We start from the raw sequence: 20,984 nt of genomic DNA, 5'->3' as shown, positions 1-20,984 counted from the left end.
TTGACTTAACTTCCGTTATGACTGAAGACTGATCTATCTGGTCACTCAAGGGGGTCAATACTAAAAAGATGGTGCATTTATTTATGATCCTGTATCAAATATGACCTATCATATTCAATAAAGACAAGAAACACAGATAGCTTTTCATCACATTTTATCATGTATGGTCATGAGTGGAGAGAAAGAGCCAGTAATGCAGCTGTATACAGAGTTCAAATCTTTTTTTTTTTTAAAAAAAGGACACAAACTTAAAAAAAAAAGGAGAAAATTGCACTCAGCTTTACAAGACCTTTAGAATTTAAGCCATCTAAAATTAACAATAATAACAACAGTAATCATAGTAGCAGTCAACATAATAGTCTCACCACTGAAAGCAGAGGATGCTTGTTTAGTCTGAATTATATTATACTCCTTGCTTAGGTCAGATGCGTGGCAGCACACTAAATTTCATTCAAAGACTTTAGAGCCTGGTGATTTTTTTTTTTTTTACCTAGCCACTTCAGTTTTTTCTAGGAAAAGAACTGCTGCAAAACAGTTATCCTTTACTCTGACAGAGAAAATAACCTGTCTTCAACTAGTACGAGGCTATTAAATTACTACCCTAAACACAAAACACACTTTATCCTCCTGCAAGCCAACAAAAGTGGACAACCAATAACTTCACTGTCAGCAAAAGCTGATTTGAACTCACATACTATGCCTTTCTTCCCTTAACCCTGCGGTAACTATGATAAGGCCTAGTTCTCAAATTATTCTGTTATTCTTTCTCAGTGTTTAAAGTTAAGTACGCTCTATTATGACACTAGAAAAATAACTGGCCATAAGACCACGTAACCTAAGTGGCTATTGAAAAGGAAAGTGGAGGCAAATACAATTCAGACTGCAGAATAATAAAGACATAAATGGATGGGGAGATGGGTAATGTATGGGTGGTGAAAGTGCATTTGACATATTTACTCTGTGAACTCTAGACTGCTGAGCTGGATTTTAATATTTAAATGAATGAATGGTGGAGGTCTCAGAAAGGTGGGTAGTGGTTGGTAGTGGGATCAGATTTCCCTTTGGCTGCTCCCGTACACGCTCTCATCACTGTAGGCAATGTAGAGGAAAAAGTCCTCTTCATGATGCTCCTGAGAAAGACAGTAAGGAAAAAAAGAAGTTAAATATTGTAGGGGGAGGATCACTTTAGTATAAGTAGGGGAAAAAAACAAGGCAATAATAGTGAGGTAAAAAATAACTCTTGCCTGGTACAACAGTCCCATGGTAGCTGAGGTGGGTGGAATGACGTTGTTTACAAAGAAGAAGAGAGCATCCTCAGCTCGCAAGTGGATTCTTTTCCGGATGAGGAAGTAAAACTGGCCCACTAATAAAAATTCACATACAAGATTCACAATATTTTAGCTTTAACATACTAGTGTGTTTTAAATATTGTGCAGGGACTTGACACATAATGCAATGACAACCTGTCAGGTCAGAGGGGACAAGGTATTTCTTCTTGTCCAGATCTCCTATTCTGGCTTTGGGGGCTTTCTCCACAATTACCTGAAACAGAAGAACCATTACACTGCACGTCCTACGCAAATGAATCAAGTACATTTTCCACTGAACAAAGGCTGTGAGAAGTACATTAATAGAGCGTTTCACCGTTCTCAGAAAAGGGATCTGAGAATGCACTAAATTGTCAGTCAAGCGAGGACTGAAATACATTTAGCCCAGATCTAATGGTTGATTATATATATTATTTGAACTACCGAAGTATTTTATAGCGGGTCAAATAGAAAAGAAAACAGTTCATTTATATATTTACAATTCAGACCTAGGATTTAGTGCAGAGGACAAAATAAAGCTATTTTTAAGTTTCCCCTCTTAGGTCTAAATATAGGACTTGTAAAATACTGTCTGCACACACACCAGTCATTGTAGACCTTAAACAATTAGTCAACAGACAGAAAATCTATCAGCAAGAATTTCTTTTTAACCAAGGTATTTTGGGGGAATTTTTGAACATTCCTTGTAAATTATCCTGTATATTTTTCATATTAGTATTATTCTGTATACTTGTACATTTTGATCTCTTTACTTTTTCTATATTTATGTTAATGTCTTTGTTAAGCACCAATATATACCAGGGCAAATTCCTCCTATTCTAAAAATGTAACTGGCAATAAACCTGATTCTTCCTTAGTCTTCTATGACAGTAAAATTAATATAATTTCATCAAAACAAGGCATTTGAATTTGGCCTCTTCTACTTTGGGCACTTGTGATGTGCTGTTTTTTTATATACCATTTACTGACATTAGACTGTTCGATTAACTGACTTGATTTTTCGATAATGGCAATAAGTCGTTAGCTGCAATCTATGACCGAGAGAAGAGATGTAGTAGATTTTCTATTGTAGGGACAATTCAAGCTCGTCATACATCACAGAGCCCGGAGCAGATATATCAGCAATCTACAAGAGCCAGATCGACGTAAACAAGTTGACTATTTTAAGGTGCGTTGCTGCTGCCTTTTCAACATAACAGCCTGAAACTACACCCTACTCACCGATCAGCCTGTTCACACTGTCCGTCTTTCGCTCTAATGGCCTCCACAGCCGGTATAACCTTTGATATAAAAGGGGCCTGTATTTGTAATTTGCAAATATTAGCTTAAAATAAAAACACACCCGGAAGGATTACACGTAGCTCTCAGTACCTGGCCTGTTCACTGCGGCCGAAGTCATTTTCGGTTAACCTCTAGCTTTGTTAGCTTACTGGCGTGGCATTTAACTATGGATATAAATACGGAAACTGGTGTGTAGCTGTAAATGAACCAGGTAATTATAGTTATTTTTATGTACGTATCGCAAGCAATAAGCTAAACAGCGCTAGTGTTGCAGTTGGTTGAGTTTGGCGTGAGCAATCTAACATAGCTCCCAGTGAAAGTGCTAACAACATAGCGCTGGGTCAAGCTACCGAGCTAACGTTAGCTACTTACTGGTACCCTGTCCGGATACTTCTTCCTTATTTTCTCGCCCTCGGACCGCCTTTTCTCAAAAGGGTGCTCTTCTTTGTACTGAAACTTCATCTTGAAAAGAGATGACAGACAACAAGTCAGTCACTCCGAGGTCGTACGGTAGCGGTTTGCTCACGGAACTGACTCAAGTCGCTGACACACACGACGAAAACAAATGATGCTAACTAGCTGTTAGCTCGCCACAGCTGTTTTCCTAGTGCGACTGCGGCGGAGCGATACAATAACAACATGACGTAGCAGAGAGTCTAGTTCGCAGGGCTGTACTTCACACGATCCCAGGTCAGGTTAACTTTAATTGGAAAGAGACAATCGGTGTTTATTCGAGTAAAATACCTTTCTTCGAAATTAATCATTTTTGACGTGATTTAAAATCTATGATGCAATTTTCTGTGGAACTATTTTATTTTGATCAACTGCTGCGCTCAAACACGTAGGGCAGACCGGTGAATCGGCAGCTGTCCTTGTCATATGACCGAGGCCCAGCAGTTAGCAGCTAGGGAGAGGAAACTCAAAAACATGCGATATTAAATTATTTTTAACTGTCTAGATCAACGGTGCTGTAAATATGGGCCCACGGACATTCAGTAGGTCCTAATAAAAATAAGTTATTGTCTGTTTACTCATAATCCGAACATAGGGCTCGTTAACGACTGATTTGGCTTTAAGTTTAGCAATTTCCATTGTTGCCACATCAGACGAACACGTAATAAAAATACGAAAGAGATCATTATTCGACCCCTGAACCCGCAAAATAAAAGGAAAAATAATTAACCCTGCTTAAGTGCCACTGAACAGGAACCCCTTCCAGCTTCAGTAGTGCTGATCTGCACCTGAAGCTGACATCCCGTAGGGTCTAATCATAATACCCTACCTTTTCACATGGCCAGATTAACTTGGTTGGGCTCTACATGGAGAAACATGAGCTGATTGACCATTATTACAACACATTGGAGGTTTGTGGGGCCGCTCAAATTCTTGGGTAGTTGCCCACTTTTGGGTGGGTGGTATGTTGTGACCCATTAAATGCAATGACTTTCAGGCTGCCATCAAAATTGGTTAAGCTTAGACTCACATAGATCTAAACTGATGAAGAAAATACATTAGATACAGTAAAAGTCTCCCCCTAAAATTTATAAGAGCATTTTATCAAAAGGAGTAGATTTTTTAGTTGGCCACTAACTTTTTTTAAATATACCTTTAATGGAGTGTAGTGTTATGGTGGTGAATACTGGTTTTAAGACAACTCCTTTACTAGTTTTGGGAATTTAGAAGAATACACTACTCATTGACCAAATCAGTCACTTAATTTTAACAGTAAAGCAGCAAGTTTATTCAGAAATATGATACAGATGGTTATTTTATACAGAACATTTACTAAGTAGATGAAGTCTGAGAGTAACAGTTTGCCTTCCAGTTTCCTGAAACACTCACGGCAAAAGTTGTTAACCTGTCTATTGCGCAACTGTCCCACATCTCTATGACTCACTCTACTGGCTCATGTGACATCTGTGCTTCATGGTCTTATGGTGGTTTGTTCTGTGTGCTCTGATAAACCGACAGACTGCATTAATCTAAAAAGTCCCTCGTGTGTTTACACACTTCTCTTAAACAATGGAGACAGCGAAACCAACCCTTTGTCTTCCAAGTAGAACGTTAACAGATAATTTTAGGTCATGTTTTCAACATCCGGGCTCATCTCATCTCCTCCATGTCAGTGACTTTGTAGGGATTGTAGGTTTTACTCGGCTCTAGCGCTGTAGGTAATGTGGTGAGTCACTTGTGGACGGGACTGTTTTCCAGAGCTTTAGGCCTACAATAAAACTTGAGCCTAACGATTAGGCTTAGTGTGGGACTTAATTCCACTATGATGTCTAAGGTGTAAAAAGTTTTAAAATGACTCCCGTTTCCATTGATCCCTCCTCTCCTCCTTTTGACTCTTCAGAGTTCTGCATAACAGAGGGACATAGTAATACCTACTGCCTTCCACCGCAAACCATGAAGTTATGATCCCCAACCACCAACTCTCCCACAAGGCCTACTCAGCAGCTACAGCTCAGTCATGCCTTATCAGTCCGGTCATCTCCAACTCCATGCACAATGACTCCGCGCTGCGGCAGCTATCCAGGAAGCAACAGTCCTCCCTGTCTCCCTCCTCTCTCCGTGCTTCACTGGCTGTTCACCTCTAATTCAAAGCACTGCTGTTAGTCCACCTGTCCATTCTCCATCTCATTCCTCCAGTGGTGCAAACCTGGATTGATAGGAGGAATAATTCTAACTTAAATTCTTTAAAAGTCCGGGTTATGTTGTACCACTCGTTTTCATACTATGCTGAATTATTGCTTCACTCAGGTCACTTGGGATGAAAGCATTCGTTTGTGAGATTACATTCCTCACACTGTTAGCCTCCAGAGTAATGGGCAGCTCATGCCCAATACTTAGGAAGTGACATCTAGGAAGTGACGGAAAAAAGAAAGCAGTCCTCCCTGGAAGTCCCCTCTCCTAGGAACCGCTGACAAACACAACAGAGGTGAGACGTCACATGGTGGCTGGCTGGAACTCCTGCAAGAGTAAAGTTACTCTAAACAATTACAGAAACATGTTTGCTGTTTCAAGTTTTCGGTTTTACCTTTAAACCCATCATCAGGATGAGGTAGAGGTGTTGGGAAAAACAACAGATAATTTATGCCAGTATACTCTGGGCCCGCCACAGTATAGTGGCCTACCTCTGCACTGAAGTTCAGGAACATACCTGTAAGCTCTGACTAAGAGGGCTGAAAAATCACATTGTTGTGGCAAATCCACAACAAAATTCAGTTTTAAGTAAGGTTGCTAACTGATAAAATTAGCACTGCTGAAAAGGCAATAAATACATACAGTAGCTGCATGGAATAACAGAATGACACTAAATTTGCACATGAATCCTTAAAAAGTGACATTTGCCTACATTTATCACACCATGTATACACACTCAGTTGCCAGTTTATTAGGAACACCTACCTGAAACTAATGCAGTCTAATACAACAGTCTTGTTATAAATCCTGCCACCAAAGGTTATAAAGGTTCTAAAGGTTATAATGCTGAGTTTGTGTTAAAACTGTTTTAGAGAGCCACAATCACAGATAGAAATGGGGTGGCCAAAATATCACTAGCACCCGTCAGCGTAAGACTCCAAAATGATCACACAGTTGAATCAACACCTCTCTCTCATATTCTTAAACCATGAAGGCAGGGTTTATTGCAGGACTTTTTATAAGACTACATTAGTTTATGGTGATCCTAACAAACTGGCAGCTGACTGTGTATCAGTACATACACACAGAAACGACAAGCTGTTAAGTGCCACGCATGACACGATAAAGCTCTTAAACAATATGGCGTCGTTTTCTTTCATTTGTAGGCCAAGAAGGCATCCATGTAGACAGCTTCATTATGGGAGACAATTTCTTATTCGGTACCAGAGTATTGTTGGTATGCATGAACCCAAAATTACATTTTGTATGTCTCTGGAGCAGGGTAGGAATACTAAGTGGACCAGTGCAGTTTCCTGTCACACCACATGATGGCAGCAGATTAGCAAAACATTTTTGCCTCAAGCAGAAACTGTGAATCCATCGCCCCAGCAACGTTAAGAAGGTGTAAAAACGCCTTAAGTACGACTTAGATTACAGTACGAAGTGGATTAAAAGAAAACAAGCTGAATAGTTACTGGTCGATACTGACAAGTGTTTTATTAGTAACACAGACCTGGAGACAGAGCCAATAAGAAGCCGCTGTGAGCCTTGACAAGACTGACATTGTTCAGAAGGCATTTAAAGACGGAGGGTCTAATAGTTGAACCCATACAGTAAGCGGAGTGGGTGAAAACTGAAAGGGGGCTGCAAATTTGAATCAAATACAAAACCGACTGCAACAAAAAACAGAAGGGAGGAATTCCTATTAGATGTAATCAGGATGGCATCAAATGGCAAAAGGGGCCGAGCAAAATGTCATGGTATGCAGAAGTCATATTATCATATATTATAATAGAGAAACAATCAGATATGGAAAGGTGGCACGGCAGTCCACATATCATCACAAGCCATTCTTTTTTTTTCCTCTAACAATTTCTCAGTCGTCTTTATCACAGAGTTCCATGAAGAGCTTTGGGGAAAGAGTGATGGTTATGGCTGAAGGGACAAGAAAAAAACAAAAACAAACAAAAAATCAGGCTGCGTGGCTATTTGTCCAGAAAAATACCTGTGGATGGTATGTTGCAAGCAAAAGTCCATCAATTACACCGTTTAAGTTGATCCATTCTTCTTTAGGAAAAAAACATACCTCAGGAATAAATGAATCACCCTTGGAGTTTGATGTTGACCTAAAAAGGGGCGTTTTTCTATTTTACCCTACTCTGTTGCCCCGAGAGGTTAAGACAGTAAATTGATGAGTTGTCTGCTTAAGTGCAATGTCTGGTGACGATGGAGAAGAAGAAGAAATAATAATGTAGAATTGTCTTTGTAGCTTAGCTGATCCTCCTCTTTCCCCCCTCCCGGTTGTCAAAAAGTTTAAAAAGGACTGACAAACTCATCAAGCATACTCCGACTCACGTACACAAGCTCACCTCCATACGCACACAGTATCTGGAGCGATAAGGCAGAGAGGCTCCGTTTTGTTTTGGAAAAAAAAAATACAACTAAAGAATCAAGAAAAAAAAAGAGAGGAAAAAAAACAAAACAAGCTGGCCCCCCCCCCTCCCCTCCTCAGTAGTTTCTGGGCTCTGGTGATCCCATACTGTTCATCCCGTGTTAGGCGGTCACCCCAACCCTCATCTCCCCAGGACACGTCTGAGAGGCTCAGAGAGGGCTGGTGGGTCGTCTGTGTGGGAATGGAGGGCAGGATGGAAGCCGGCAGAGAGGAAGAGGCTGGTCAACAAGCCCCGCCTCTCTCAAATCAGCCAATCACCAGAGCCGGTGCTGGTGGAGGTTTCGACTGAGGACGGAGCGGACATCAGCAGTGAACCTAAGAGATGAAGAGAGAGAGAGGCAATGAAAGCACCTATCTCAGCCATTAACAGGAATCGTTCAACGTGAAATGTACGTATTTGCTTTCTTTCTGAGTGTGAGATGAGAAGAGTGATACCCATTGTGGCTCTAAGTATGAAGCTGGAGTCCAATGTGTTTAGATTAGCTCAACATAACGACTACAGTCAGGTTGCAACACCTAGCCTGACTCTGTCCTATAGTAGGGCTGAACGATTTTGGAAAATAATCTAATTGCGATTTATTATTATTTTTTTACCAATATTGCGATTGCGATTTAATATGCGATAAATTTTTAAGCTCTTTACCTCCTGTATTACTCAAAATGGACAAGCAGTAAATCAGTCTATAGTATGACCAACACAATATTAGATAGATAGAACACAGACTGTTTTTTCATGTGGGTCAGGCCTGTGTTATGATGAATTAAGTATAATTATTATTATGAGCAATGGTGGAGAAGATATCCATCCATCGTCCACCTTTCTGTATGGCAGTAAGCAAACAAAAAATACTCAGTTTGAAGTTCAATTCAAAAGTTGGCCAAAACTTGACACCTCTTGTGTTTATTAGACAAACTTAGTAATTCTCCAACAACACCGGAGTTCCCCTGCAGCCTGCGATGCTGATAAGCGGCGCACTGGCTGTAACTCGGGACAGACTGGGCCTCTTTCTAACTGGTGGCTGTGTGCGTGACGCAGGCGCCCATCGCCACAATACGCTTACCTTACTACATGTGTCTTTCTGTGGTGCATTTTTCCTGTCTGTCAAAGCAGCGGATGGCCCGAAGATCTTTCATTCCCTGTGTGACACTAAAGTTTATGTATTGACCGCTTCTGTCAAGCTTAAAGCCAGTGTACAACAACAAGGCGGCAAGGTACAGCGTAACGTCAGACTGCTTTCCTCTTGGGTGTCATGTGACCAGAGTGTAATCGCAGCCTTTGCGATTTATTACATCGTGATAATATCGCAAATGCAATTAATTGTTCAGCCCTAGTTCAAAGTGAAAAACGATGCCGACTAAAGCTTACTAATACACACATTATATCTCCTTTACTTAGTCTACACATAAACAGAAAAACAAACTTGTTTTAGGGCGGGTTACTTGTGATAACTTACTTGACAAACAACAGTTAAACAATCCGTCAAGCTGCAGAGACATTTCACTGTCTCAGATTATGTATGTATTAAACAAATTAGATACAATGTGTTAGTGAGCAACACAGAAAGCATTTCACACGGGGTTTTTTATTCGTCTGTTTCACAAGCATGTCACTGAACACATGCGCTCCAATGGCAGCATTATGGTCTACGCTTTACTTGCGCTGTGTGAGGTAAAGCATTATTTGTACGCATCATGTCTATTTTCTTCTGTTTACAGTGAGTGGGCTCAGTGAGCGTCACCAAAATGCAGGTGACCTATGCTCAAACTGTGCCTGAATGCATCCTGTGTAGACACAGAGGGAAGAGGACCAAAGTTGCTGCTGCTGCTCTGCTAACATGCAGCTTTCATCCGTGGCTATTTTTAACTTTGAACAAAGCCAGGCTAGGCGTTTCCCTCTGCTTTTAGTCTTTATGTTAATCTAGGCTAACTCCATTTTTGTTCTTAAGCTGCTGCCAAGGGTCTTTCTCATCTTACTCTCATAAAGAAAGCAAATAAGCCTATTTCCCAAAATACTGAACTACTCCCAAGAATCTCTCACAGCATTTTGTTAAGTTTGCTCCAAGATAGCCTTCAAAGTATACTGTGGCTGCGACCTGACAGACAGGTAGGGTTGTAGATAGCGTAGATGGAGCACCTTTAGTCATTAATCAGGCTGTGCAACACACCATATCAATGGGAATATGAACATGTTATAAGCAACAACTTTTGTCAACAGCTTTATTGAATTACTGTCTTATTTCATCTTATTTACCTGCAGCCAAATATGAATGTGACAGGTGTTGTCACAAAAAACTCCTAAAAAAAAAAACTCCTGTACTCCAGTTGCAGCCGTTAGCTTGCACGACCACAGTCCATTTGACTGAAGAGAGAATGCATGAGTGTTTGCGTTGTCTGTTTGCTTTCATGCCAACTTTATTACGCCTTTTACCTTAGTGCATCCAGCATAGGCAGCAAGTTAAGAAGTGCTGTGTCACTAGGGTCGCTGAACCAGGACTTGATGGGTATTGCATTGTCTGGAGGGCAGAAAACAGCCAGTCAGTCGTGTCAGAGAAACAGACATGGTTGTGATTTTTATGCTGCTCTGTTAAAGAGGCCAGTGAGTGTTAGCGGAGCTGCAGATTGAATGTAATGTTAAGTCATTTACAGTACAAGCCTTGTAGTGGGAATAAGCTGCTCAGTTATTTGTCCTCTTCCTGCCTCATCACAAGGTTGATCTGTATAGGATGAATCCTCACTTCATTCTGTATGTTAAAGATCAATGTACACATAATACAAGCACCTAAATACACACTTCAACCTGGTACCTATCTGAATAACTTAAAGCTATAACTTTCTCACTCTTTACCCAGTGACACACAAAACATACGAAAACTACAACGAACAAAGCAGAACTTGACTCTGATTAAGAGCACATTTTTACGTCGCTGGAAATTGAAAGTCCACGTGAGTCTCAAACTTTTGACATCATGCTCTCTTTTTAGAGTAGAAAATCATTTCAACCGTTTTCGAAGCAGACGTGTTAGCTGTTCATAGCAAAAGCACAGGTGGAACTACTATCGGTAACAATGCTTCAGGTTTGAGAACCACTGACGTTTGTGCAGTTATGTGTGCGGTACAATACATGAACATACATATACAGTTTTTTAAATGTATCTAGCCACACTTTTTCTTTGGACATGAGGGTAAAACATCAAGGAATAGACGGATGTCCAGCAGTTGGAGGTGACTCCATGAAGCCGTGAGTCTTACCTGGATGGCTACGATAAGCACCAGGCGAGTTGTCCAGGATGACAATACTGGACAGGTCATCGTGTACTACAGACAGGTCTTTAATATAACTACCTAAATCCAATGTACAATGCTGGCAGAAGAAACAAAAACACAAAAAACACCATCAAAAAAAGAGAGTGTAAGCAGTATCAGCTTTAAAACATGCTGTTTAACATCAGTTTAGAGCAGTACCTGTCTGTAGTATCTGCGTTTCAGGATATTCCTGTTGTTGTCCAGCTTGTCTGCCACCGCTGAGCCGTAGATCTCCATACTGGCTGTGAAAACCACCAGCTCGTACCACTGGCTCACCTGTGTACATACACAGAGTACAGAGCACACAGCACACAACAGTGTAAGTACACAAGTTACAGTAAGTCAGGACCATTATCCAAAACAAATATAGTTTTATGTCATCGGGTTGTGTGAGAGTGCAGCTCAAAGGAGAGTGATGGCAAAGATGACAGACAAAAACGTGACCCGAGGATTGATGTTTCAAGTTCACACTGTGCTGTATTTTCCCCTTTCATGCTAATCTAGCGTGCACACACACACACACACACACACACACACACAGAAACACTCACCACTTCTAAAAAGAAATCAACATGTGGCCTTTTATGTACGAAGAATCTGACTGGGTGCTTGTCAATGACGACCTGCATAGAGAAAGAAAGAAAGAACCACGTTCATTTAGGTTTTAAGCTCGAATGCGCGTGTGTTCAAACGTGTTCATGTGTGTCTTGAATGCTCATACTTTGAGGATGAAGTCTGGCGGCGTGCCAGGTCTCACTGTGGGTCTGAGGACCCCGTCATGGTGAGAGTGGATCAGGGTCTCGTCCAGGTCCAGAACCAGAATCTTCCTCTTTACTGCATCTGGAGTTCATCATAGAACATAGACGCTTAGATTCTCTGTTTATTTACATGCACGGGAAGAAAAAAAAAACCAAACAGGTTCCTGGGAGAAATGAGGTTACACAGGAAGTCACGTTTACATGCCCTGTAGTAACATAATTACTGTAAAATCTGCATGTACCTGCAGCAGATCAGTAATCAGACTTCTCCCCTAACCACCCAATTTGTTTTTGAAAACACGACTTGCTTATTTTATGTGTATTAGTGACCATTTTGGTGTGGAAATGATGTCTTAAGATTAAAACTATTTAAAATGGATTATTTTAAATACAACACAGCATCCGTTTGTGTAATGATCTTTCCTTTACTCCTGTCGCACTGCTGTGATTCTTTGACTGTCTTAGGTATTTGTCATGCACAAGCACAAAACCTGACTAAAGGACATCTGGTTTCTCAATTACATGACTTGAATAAATGTAGTTACTACAGGAAGCAGACTGAAATCCAGTAAATTAAGTGCATGTAAACATACTTACTGAGACACATTAGAAAACTCTCTGCCAGCTTGGAAAACCAGAGTGCCCATAACGCATACTGCTGGAAGGGATGTACTGTACTTCACATGAAACTTAAGTTAACATAGAGGGACCCGGTATCAAATGGTAATGGAAAAGTACCACACACATATTTACATTTTTGTATTCAGGAGAAAGCTTTAACTAGAAGAACTAAGGGGCGTCGGTAATACTAGCCGTTTTCATATAGAGCCCTCAATAAATATGCAAAGAATATCCGCCAATATGCCGCATTGGCTCATTAATACTAAACCAACGTTTGCGGCATAATCTTGCAACCATGTGTGCTTTCACAAAGCGGTCCGGTTTTTCTGGAACCAGCGGCGTAGAAAAAGACAGTTACATGTAACACAACAGCGACATGTCGGCTGTGGCTTTCTACACAGACAATGCTCTGTTACTATCAACGTTCCCGGCTCAGATGCGGATCAAACCGGAACCCCCTTTCCGGCTCCGTACCTTTCATACAGTGCAGCGATATTCCTGGAAAATAACGCAGTGAAAAAGGTTCACTGATTTATCATGGATGACGATGATGTGCAATTAAAGTCCATGTCTGGAGCCATTCCATTTTTCAGCTAATCTCTATTTGGATTCATGACGGTATGCTCTATTTGCAAGAACATCTTGTCTTTTGGGGCTGGCTGAGTAATTAACAAACTTGATGGATTTCTTTATAACATAATCAGCTGTTGTGGCACACCACAGGTAATTCAAGTCAAATTACTATATATATATATAAAAAACACAAAACACCCCGTATCAATACCGCTTTCCAGGGAGTCCATTAATTAAAACAATGATAACAAACCATTAAAAACACAGAAGCAGTCTCTCAGCTAAGTGTAGTGCCATCCTGCCATCTCAGACTACTTCATTTCCAGATAGCGGCGCCATAATATGCAGTAGAATATGCTGCGTTCAAGAAAAGGCTGCTCTTGAAACCACCTCTTAAAATATTTTTCTGCTGACCTAATTCTGTTAGGTATGAGAGAGCAGTGTGAGTTACAGTTACTTTAATTCTGTCTACAGTATTGTCATTGCCAGCAGAAATACCAGCCACTGACTGCGAAACAAATGTCAACTCATTCACGTGGATCTCCGGCCGAGGTCACTGTAGTGAGTGAGAGGCCAGTGAAGTGGGAACTGAAATACAATCCTTCCTCTAAGTCAAGAGCGTGCTTTTCAATGAGCTCTCTAAGGGCAGAAGGGAAGCTCATTCATACTGCAAACACCAGTCCATGCTGGTGAAAAACACTGCCTGTAACGTTTTGTGTTTTCTCTCCCGGGGCAAGAAACTACATTTATTTGGTTGTTTTGGGCACCATGCCAAACTGTTTTGTGGTACAATGGCTGTTTACCTTAGCACAGTGGCTAACCTTTTATACCCACATTAGGCAGTCTTAGCATTCTCGTTGCAGGTCTTGAGAAACATTTTGCCTCCTTATTAATAAAGGCCTGGTGTGCAGAGTAATTTATCATGTAAAGATTATTTACACTATGCAGCATTGGTGGTACAGTATTGGTATTTTACTGTAGCTTATTAAATAAAAAGCATGAATGTTTATTATTATTATTTAATTATTATTATTAAGCTGTGCTTTTGGGGGTCTGCCTTTCCTCTATTGACACGTAATGATCTCATTTCTCACTACATATTTACAGCTGTGGAGCAGACGTGACATTTCCTTTTAAATGGTGATGTCGTCTACGGGAAATTCAAGCCTACTGTTGGCAAATTCACTTCTTATATACTTTCTGCTTGTTTAGCTTTCAACTGTACTGATGTAAGAATATCATCTCACTGTACTGCTGTGGGACCGCCAAATGCCTCACATGCAAAGTCAGTCTTTGTTGAATGGTAACGGTCTGCAGCTATATGCAGATAAAACTGAAGTCTGTATTACCGATCCTGATAGGCCTCACTGAGCGATCAGGCAAAACCATGGTGCCTTATCCTCATCTTCTCAGTCTAGTCTGCATTATCTTGGTGTGAGCTTTGACCAATCTTGAGTTTCGAATCTCACATCAGGACACTGACTCAATCCTGTTTGGACTACCGTAACTCTCTTTTTACAAGCCGGTGATGGTTTGTTTCTAGTGTGAAAGCATTTTTTGTATGGTCTGAACTTTCAGTCTATTTACAGGAAGTTCAGCGATTCTTGTGTAAACCGGATACAAACGAATGCACAGAGAAATGCGTTGAAAAAAGGACCCATTAGGAATCTCCTGTGACAGCTCATCTTTTGAAACTGACGGCCGCTATGGAAGCAAACTGCCACTCATCTCGTTGGTCTCTCTTCAAACGGAGGTGCAGAAGGATTGTTTGCTGTCTTCTCATTTCTTGCCGGCGACAATGTTCACATGAGGACGTTCATTTGGCGAATTTGAACCTGCCTTGAGTATAGTTGGTGCTGCAGGTAGTAATGCCATAATAATATAGTGGCAACAATATGCATCTGTTCATCCCTCATTCATTCACTCTCATCTAAGCTCCCCACGGAACTGTTTACAAACCTATCAATCAAAGTCAACTATAGGGGACGCAGTCCACATAGATGATGACGACAGGACGCAAGTCTGTCAAGTAAAGTTCTTTAGTGCGCTTGCAGAATTGCAGTGTGAAACCAAAACTAACCAAATGTATCAAAAAATGAACTTTGGTTCGGATCTTGGTGCGGACTGCCAGGTCATAACTGAACATGTTCCGACAGACATATTACACCTATTTATACCTTTCTGCACTGGCTTCCTGTTCATTTTAGATCCATTAAATATTTTGGTGCTCACTTATTAGAGCCCTACATGGTCAGGCTCCGCAATCTACACACCGCAAGCAGAGCTCTTCGGTCCTCTGGACAGGGTTTTCTAAGTGTACGTCGGACAGGTTGTAAAACTTGAGAGATCGTGCTTCCCAATCGGCAGCCCCCAAGCTTTGGGAGAGTCTACCGATAAGAATATGTCTTTGGGCTCTGAGGACGCTCTCAAAAGCAGCTACTGTTCAGATAAGCATTTAGGTAGCATGGGATATTTAATGTTTTAACTTGTGTCTTATGTCTGTTCCTCTTTTTATTTTGTTTATTATTAAGCTTTGTTTATTTTATTACATTTTATATTTCTTTGACTGTATAGCACTTGACTGATTGCTATGAAAGATGCTACATAAATAAATGTTGCTGGCTTTCTTTGTTGGTAGGCTATTATAAAGTCACAGGAGCACACAATAACTGACCAACGTACACAACAGGTTTACTGAAACAATTGAGAAGGTTAACAGTGGGTTGCCTCAAGCCATCTGATCCAACTTAATAAATACATTGAACAAAATTATAAACGCAACACTTTTGTTTTTGCCCCAATTTAACATGAGCTGAACTCAAAGATCTAAGGCCTATTTCTCTCAAATACTGTTCACAAATCTGTCAAAATCTGTGTTAGTGAGCACTTCTCCTTTACAGAGATAATCCATCCATGTGCCTTAGGCTGGCCACAATAAAAGGCCACTCAAAAATGTGCAGTTCCATCACAGCACAATGCCACAGATGTCGCATGTTTTGAGGGAGCGCGCAATTGGCATGCTGACTGCAGGAATGTCCATCAGAGCTGTTGCCTGTCAATTGAATTCAAATTTGGCTTCAATGTACAATTGAATATTTAGCCCACTTCGTAGAAAATACGATACATACAACGCATATTGGAATTCAGATATATTTGGTCCATATTGCTCAGCCCTAGAATGAGGGAACATGTGATAGTTTGTCTTACTTGTTAACAGCTTGCAAACTGAAGCTCTTGTGAGCCTACTCTTGTGAAAACACTACATGTTGTTCTGCCGCTGTATGTGTTGTGTGTCTGCAAACTCTATTTGCCCATTGCACATGATAACACGTTATGTAGTTTAGTCATCCAACCAACATGTTTTGTTCATTTAAAATCCGGCAGCCGAATTTATTGTAAAAAAGTGTTTTAAACAGGAGAAACTCTGCAGACTCCTCTGTATGTCCTAATTATTGGGCTCATTGCAATTGCTATCACTTCTTTTTAGACTCATTTGTAATTATGTAAACATGTGCATGGGGTCTTTGCATATACTTTACATCTTTATGCACATTTGATTTTTCATAAGTTTACAAAAAGGTATTGGCTACGTTACTATTTTTATATTAATGCAAACAAAAAGTGCTGCTAATTGTATTTGTAGTTTTTAATATAAAACTTGTTGAAATGGTTTCAGTGTGTATATCAGTACTTTTTTAACTTTTCAGCACATTTTAACAATACCGCGATAATACTGATAACTGATCATTTTTGTCACTATAATCGTGAAATTAAATTGTCATACAGTTTCATCTCTACTCTGAGGTGAGGAAGGTGTACCGGTGTGTTATGTTGCTTTTTCATCACAATCCCTTCTTTCTTGACAGACTGGTTTAACTTCTACTTTAATTTCCACATTACAACTATGTTGTAAAACCACCTCCGCTCTACTTAGAATCACACAAAAAAACAACAAAGAGCAGTATTAGGTGTACTTTTCTAGGTTTACAAGTCCTGACAGTCTTAAATAAGGGCCCCAAACATTTTGTTGAGCAGTCGTATCATGAAAATCGTGTACTCACTCAGTCTGTTTCTGGAAATAGGTGACAGAGGCAAAGTGTCGTATCGCACCGTCTGATACTGGATTATCTGCAAATAAAACAGACCGTTAACAAAACATACACTGCGCCTTAATAAGCTAACTGCACCATGGATAAGTTTCAAATATGTGTTGTTTATTTTTATTATAGATGAAAAGACTACATTTGATACACTAAAGGCTCCAATGTTTCCATTTTCTACTCTTAAAATGTGTTGGTCCACGTTTCCAATGATACAACATCGTGTGATATCTCACAGAAGACCTGTGTTAAGTGTTTTCAGAGTCCTTTGGGTCATAAAGGAAAGTGGATTTATGTCATCTTAATAGCTGCAGTCTGAGATCAGGGTGATTTAGATCTGATGTTAGGCTCTCTATGAAGGTCTTAAAACTTTCAAACTTATATTTGAGCTTTCAGACAACACTTTCTTGGGAAATCGGCTCAGAGAACAGAAGACCCAGTGCTGAAATGGACTCAGTTGTGCCCACCCCAGGACGACTCCTCTCTAACTTCCTTGCTCTGCTTGGGTCAGAGCGACTACAGAGAGGATACTTTCCAGTGCTGCTCTCGCCCCCGGGGGCTCTTCACTTCTCTTCTCAGGGCTATTTTTATCCCCCCAGCTGTCGGCGGGTGTCAGCGGAGTATGGGGCACACACAGAAAGGGAGACTTGCAGGGTGACTTTGGCTGAGCCTGGGCTGCTTAGTACCTAAGCCTTGGACAGGACATCCCTCTGTGTCCCCTCCCACTGCCGCTTGGCAGAGGAAGCTAGGGGGAAGCCTATTGGTGCCAGCAGCTGCTGGGCACCACAGGGGGACCTCACCCTTGACTCAGCTCTCTGCACCTCCAAGAGCGTCCATCTGGACCAAAGGCCTGTAAACTCAGACTGAGTCCTTTGACTCCAGACTGGGGGCTACATCTAACATTTCAATTCATCTTGCACTGTTAACCTGACCAACAGCAAAAAAACTAGTTAGTGATGATATGTAACGGAGAAAAGCAGCTAGCCCTTGCATTTGTATCTCTCTGTAACCAGGATATTGGAAATTGTACTACCTACAAATAAAGTGAGAACTTTTTCTTAATGAATCGTTAAATGATTTGGTTACCAAGCCCAAGCTTATGTGTTGAAACGATTTGTTTTAGCCGACCCATAGCCCAAATATATTACATTTACTATCGTAGAGGACAAGCTGAAACCAGACAATTTGGGGCATTGTTCGCTCAAAAAAATGACATAAATGATTAGATCAATTTTCTGTTGACTACCTAATCATTTCAGTTCTACTATCAACGGTTTAAAGTTGGGAGTTTTGTGTTGATTAGTTAAACGTTTCCACACTCTGCTACACACCTTCATAGTCTCATGCAGGAGATAATAAGCGGACCCTCTACCCAACGTTGTTAATTAATAAACTATCTCATCATCTGTTGACACAGAGCAGCATGCATGGGATTATGACCTGGTCCTAAAATATTTATAATCCAATAGAGCTCTTATTGATCCAAATTTTTGAATGAGGCCACTTAATGCATTGTGGTCTTCTCAGACAGAAACACCTTCCGAGGGGATTATTAGATTTACAAAAGGGGTTATTATAGTCCCAACAAACTGGGACACTCATGTATATTAATACCCTTGTTTTAAATGTAATAAATGGATTAGGACTTTCCATCCTAGCCTCAAGTATTTTTCATCAAATCACCGGTCATGGTTTACTTAATTGCCACCTATAGGATCACCCACGTTACACTGCTTGTCGCTGGATCCTGACATTGTTCCAGTGCATCATGTAAAGTAAACAACAGAGCTAAACTGTGAGTGAGAATGAGAGAAACAGAGGGAGGGAGAGAGAACAGTACGCTCTCTGTGCTGACATAATCCCTCTCACTTCAGGCCACAACATGGACTGGACTACTCACTCTCGGGGCCTGTTGACAACCCTGCAAGTGTTACTGCCGCACAATACACTGCAGACAAACCTCGAACAGCAAGATGATTACAGCACATAGGGCACTTCTCCAAGCTTTGTTGGCTCGTGTTCCTCGTATGTGTATACATACTTGGCAAAAAAAAAGCTGATTCTGATTGACACAGAGCCAGAGTCGAAGTCCACTCATGTTACACCACATATGCACGTCTATTAACGCCTCAACAACACCTGTGTGTGTCCGAGTTCCAGGCAGGCGGCTTCTGCCACGCTAAATGCCGAGTTTATTGTGGAGGCATTTGTAAGCAATTGAAGGTGACCTGCGGGCTTGCACTGGCTGCTCCTCAAATTTAGGTGTTTGGATGTGGGAGGTTTCCTCTTCGCACTGGAGCTGAATGAGCCATTCATTCACACTATCTCATCAGACAGAAACAGACACCTAGATACAATGTTTAAGAGCCGAAACAACTAGCATAATCTCTGACCAACCAAAAATTAATCTGCAACAATTTTGATCATTGTCAAATCATTCATTTATCAAGAGAAAAATGCCACTCAAAAGATTCACAAATGTTTCTCTGTTTTATATCACTGTTAAATCAATACATTTTTTAATATCCTTTGATTTTGGACTGTTAGTTTGGCAAAATTAACTATTTAAAAACGTGACAGACACTTTTCACTATTTTCTGACATTTTATAGTCTAAACGGTTAATCAACTAATTTGAACATAGATTTCAAAAGTTACTAGTTGTACATATACTTTGGTGAACTAAAACATCCTGCGCAGCACTTTATGTACTTATTATCTTGCACCTGTGTTTATGCTCTTTAAAATGCTCTTTTAAATTAAGTTTTAGATACTCCTGGCTTCATGCTGGATGATATAGCAGTACATTGAACACTGACGTTATAGAGCCTATATGGGATGTTGAGGCAACTAAGACAGTGGGATTTGTTCACACATAATAATCGTTCTGATGGATGCACATACTGAGACAGAAATGTACAGCACGGGTGAGGAAGGAGCCAACTGAGCATCTCCAGGTGGACGTGGTTTGGCCGTAGACTGTATAAAGCGGGTTTGACCTGTGCTCTGGCACATAAGAACCATGGAAAGGTAAATACTTTGCTCACTTGTCACAGAAACACGACATGCTCAAGTGCCACACATCTTTCAAATCCCTTCTCACCGTTCGTAGGTGCTTCCTGAGGATGTACATGATGAAGCCCCATATTCTCGACGTTACGCCGAGAAAAGTGCGGATGCCAAGTAAACACTGCCGGGTCTTCAGCATGTTGACGAGCACGCAAAGACCCCCACAGCAACTTCAATTCTCAGCTGATAGCACGCCTTTTGCCCGAAGTTGTCGGGACAATTACTGGCAAGGAACCTGCTAGGGCTAGTGATGAATCTAAAGTCAAAATCCGTCTTTAGCCACAGCCGCCAAACTAGCAATTCAAAATAGGGCCACGCAAACGTGTGTGAGGACCTCGCTCTGCACACTTGTGGCACAATTAGCGTTAAACAGAGGATATTTTCATTGTAAGTCTGAAAGACAAGACGTGGTCAGACGACAAGGTGCTGCTGCTGTATGGACCTTAGCACGCAGCTCGTTGACAAGCTAGCTGAGGTGCTAGCTGTGTACCCAGTAACGTTAGCTGCTAGCCACCAAGCTAACGTTAGCTCGACAGGGTGACCACCTTGAACCCAGGACAAAAGTACCCCCCAAAAAGCTGTGGGGCCGCTCGTTGTCAAGTGCCGATGCAGTGCGACTTCACTCTGTGCGGCGTCCGACGAGAGACAGCTTCACAAAAGTTCCCCAAAGTGTGACCGGTCCGGTTAAAATCAGTTTGTAGTCCAGTGCAAATCCGGAATGAAACTGCGAGCCGCCATCGCCGCCTTTCCGTCACTTCCGCGAGGACTCCTGTGGTTACGCGCAGCACGTCCACGTGGAAAGAAAATAAACAGACGTGAACGAGCGAGGGCCTGATTAAAGTCTGTTGAGGTTAACC

At 41.1% G+C, this 20,984-nt stretch overlaps 2 protein-coding genes across 5 annotated transcripts; both read right to left on the bottom strand.

The window, feature by feature from the left end:
• Positions 1-137: 137 nt before the first annotated feature.
• On the bottom strand, positions 138-3,196 carry gabarapa (GABA(A) receptor-associated protein a). The gene is made up of 4 exons (XM_046064228.1): positions 2,982-3,196; positions 1,464-1,542; positions 1,245-1,363; positions 138-1,130 (listed from the first exon to the last, which is right to left on the bottom strand). Exons 1-4 carry the CDS (start codon positions 3,069-3,071, stop codon positions 1,050-1,052), a joined length of 369 nt encoding a protein of 122 aa, XP_045920184.1. The 5' UTR covers positions 3,072-3,196; the 3' UTR covers positions 138-1,049.
• A 3,524-nt stretch (positions 3,197-6,720) lies between these two features.
• Positions 6,721-20,912, bottom strand: LOC123980042 (CTD nuclear envelope phosphatase 1A). Of its 4 annotated transcripts, none has more exons than XM_046064225.1 (9): positions 20,162-20,912; positions 17,021-17,087; positions 11,729-11,847; positions 11,559-11,630; positions 11,167-11,283; positions 10,954-11,065; positions 10,349-10,418; positions 10,133-10,217; positions 6,721-8,019 (listed from the first exon to the last, which is right to left on the bottom strand). In XM_046064225.1, the coding sequence occupies exons 1-8, from the start codon at positions 20,264-20,266 to the stop codon at positions 10,178-10,180; spliced, it is 702 nt and encodes a 233-aa protein (XP_045920181.1). In that variant the 5' UTR covers positions 20,267-20,912; the 3' UTR covers positions 6,721-8,019; positions 10,133-10,177. The 4 variants fall into 4 exon arrangements, with proteins under 4 accessions (XP_045920181.1, XP_045920182.1, XP_045920180.1 ...); XM_046064226.1 differs by having other exon boundaries at positions 10,358-10,418; positions 20,162-20,911; XM_046064224.1 differs by lacking the exon at positions 10,349-10,418 and having other exon boundaries at positions 20,162-20,906.
• Positions 20,913-20,984: the final 72 nt, after the last annotated feature.

Source organism: Micropterus dolomieu, linkage group LG12 (genome assembly GCF_021292245.1).
Source record: "Micropterus dolomieu isolate WLL.071019.BEF.003 ecotype Adirondacks linkage group LG12, ASM2129224v1, whole genome shotgun sequence".
Lineage (NCBI taxonomy): Eukaryota > Metazoa > Chordata > Actinopteri > Centrarchiformes > Centrarchidae > Micropterus > Micropterus dolomieu.
Note: the sequence above shows the minus strand (reverse complement) of the source record. Positions and strands in the feature narration are given on the sequence as shown.

Bases quoted from the DNA above. Each gene is read 5' to 3' on its own strand.
- gabarapa (XM_046064228.1), bottom strand. From the start codon at position 3,071: ATGAAGTTTCAGTACAAAGAAGAGCACCCTTTTGAGAAAAGGCGGTCC. The intron at 1,543-2,981 runs GTAAGTAGCTAA...CTTCTGTTTCAG, and splicing joins AGTATCCGGACAGGGTACCA to GTAATTGTGGAGAAAGCCCC. The intron at 1,364-1,463 runs GTTGTCATTGCA...AATTTTTATTAG, and splicing joins TGTCCCCTCTGACCTGACAG to TGGGCCAGTTTTACTTCCTC.
- LOC123980042 (XM_046064224.1), bottom strand. From the start codon at position 20,266: ATGCTGAAGACCCGGCAGTGTTTACTTGGCATCCGCACTTTTCTCGGC. The intron at 17,088-20,161 runs GTGAGAAGGGAT...TTTTATTTGCAG, and splicing joins TCAGGAAGCACCTACGAACG to ATAATCCAGTATCAGACGGT. The intron at 11,631-11,728 runs GTATGAGCATTC...TTCTCTATGCAG, and splicing joins CGCCAGACTTCATCCTCAAA to GTCGTCATTGACAAGCACCC.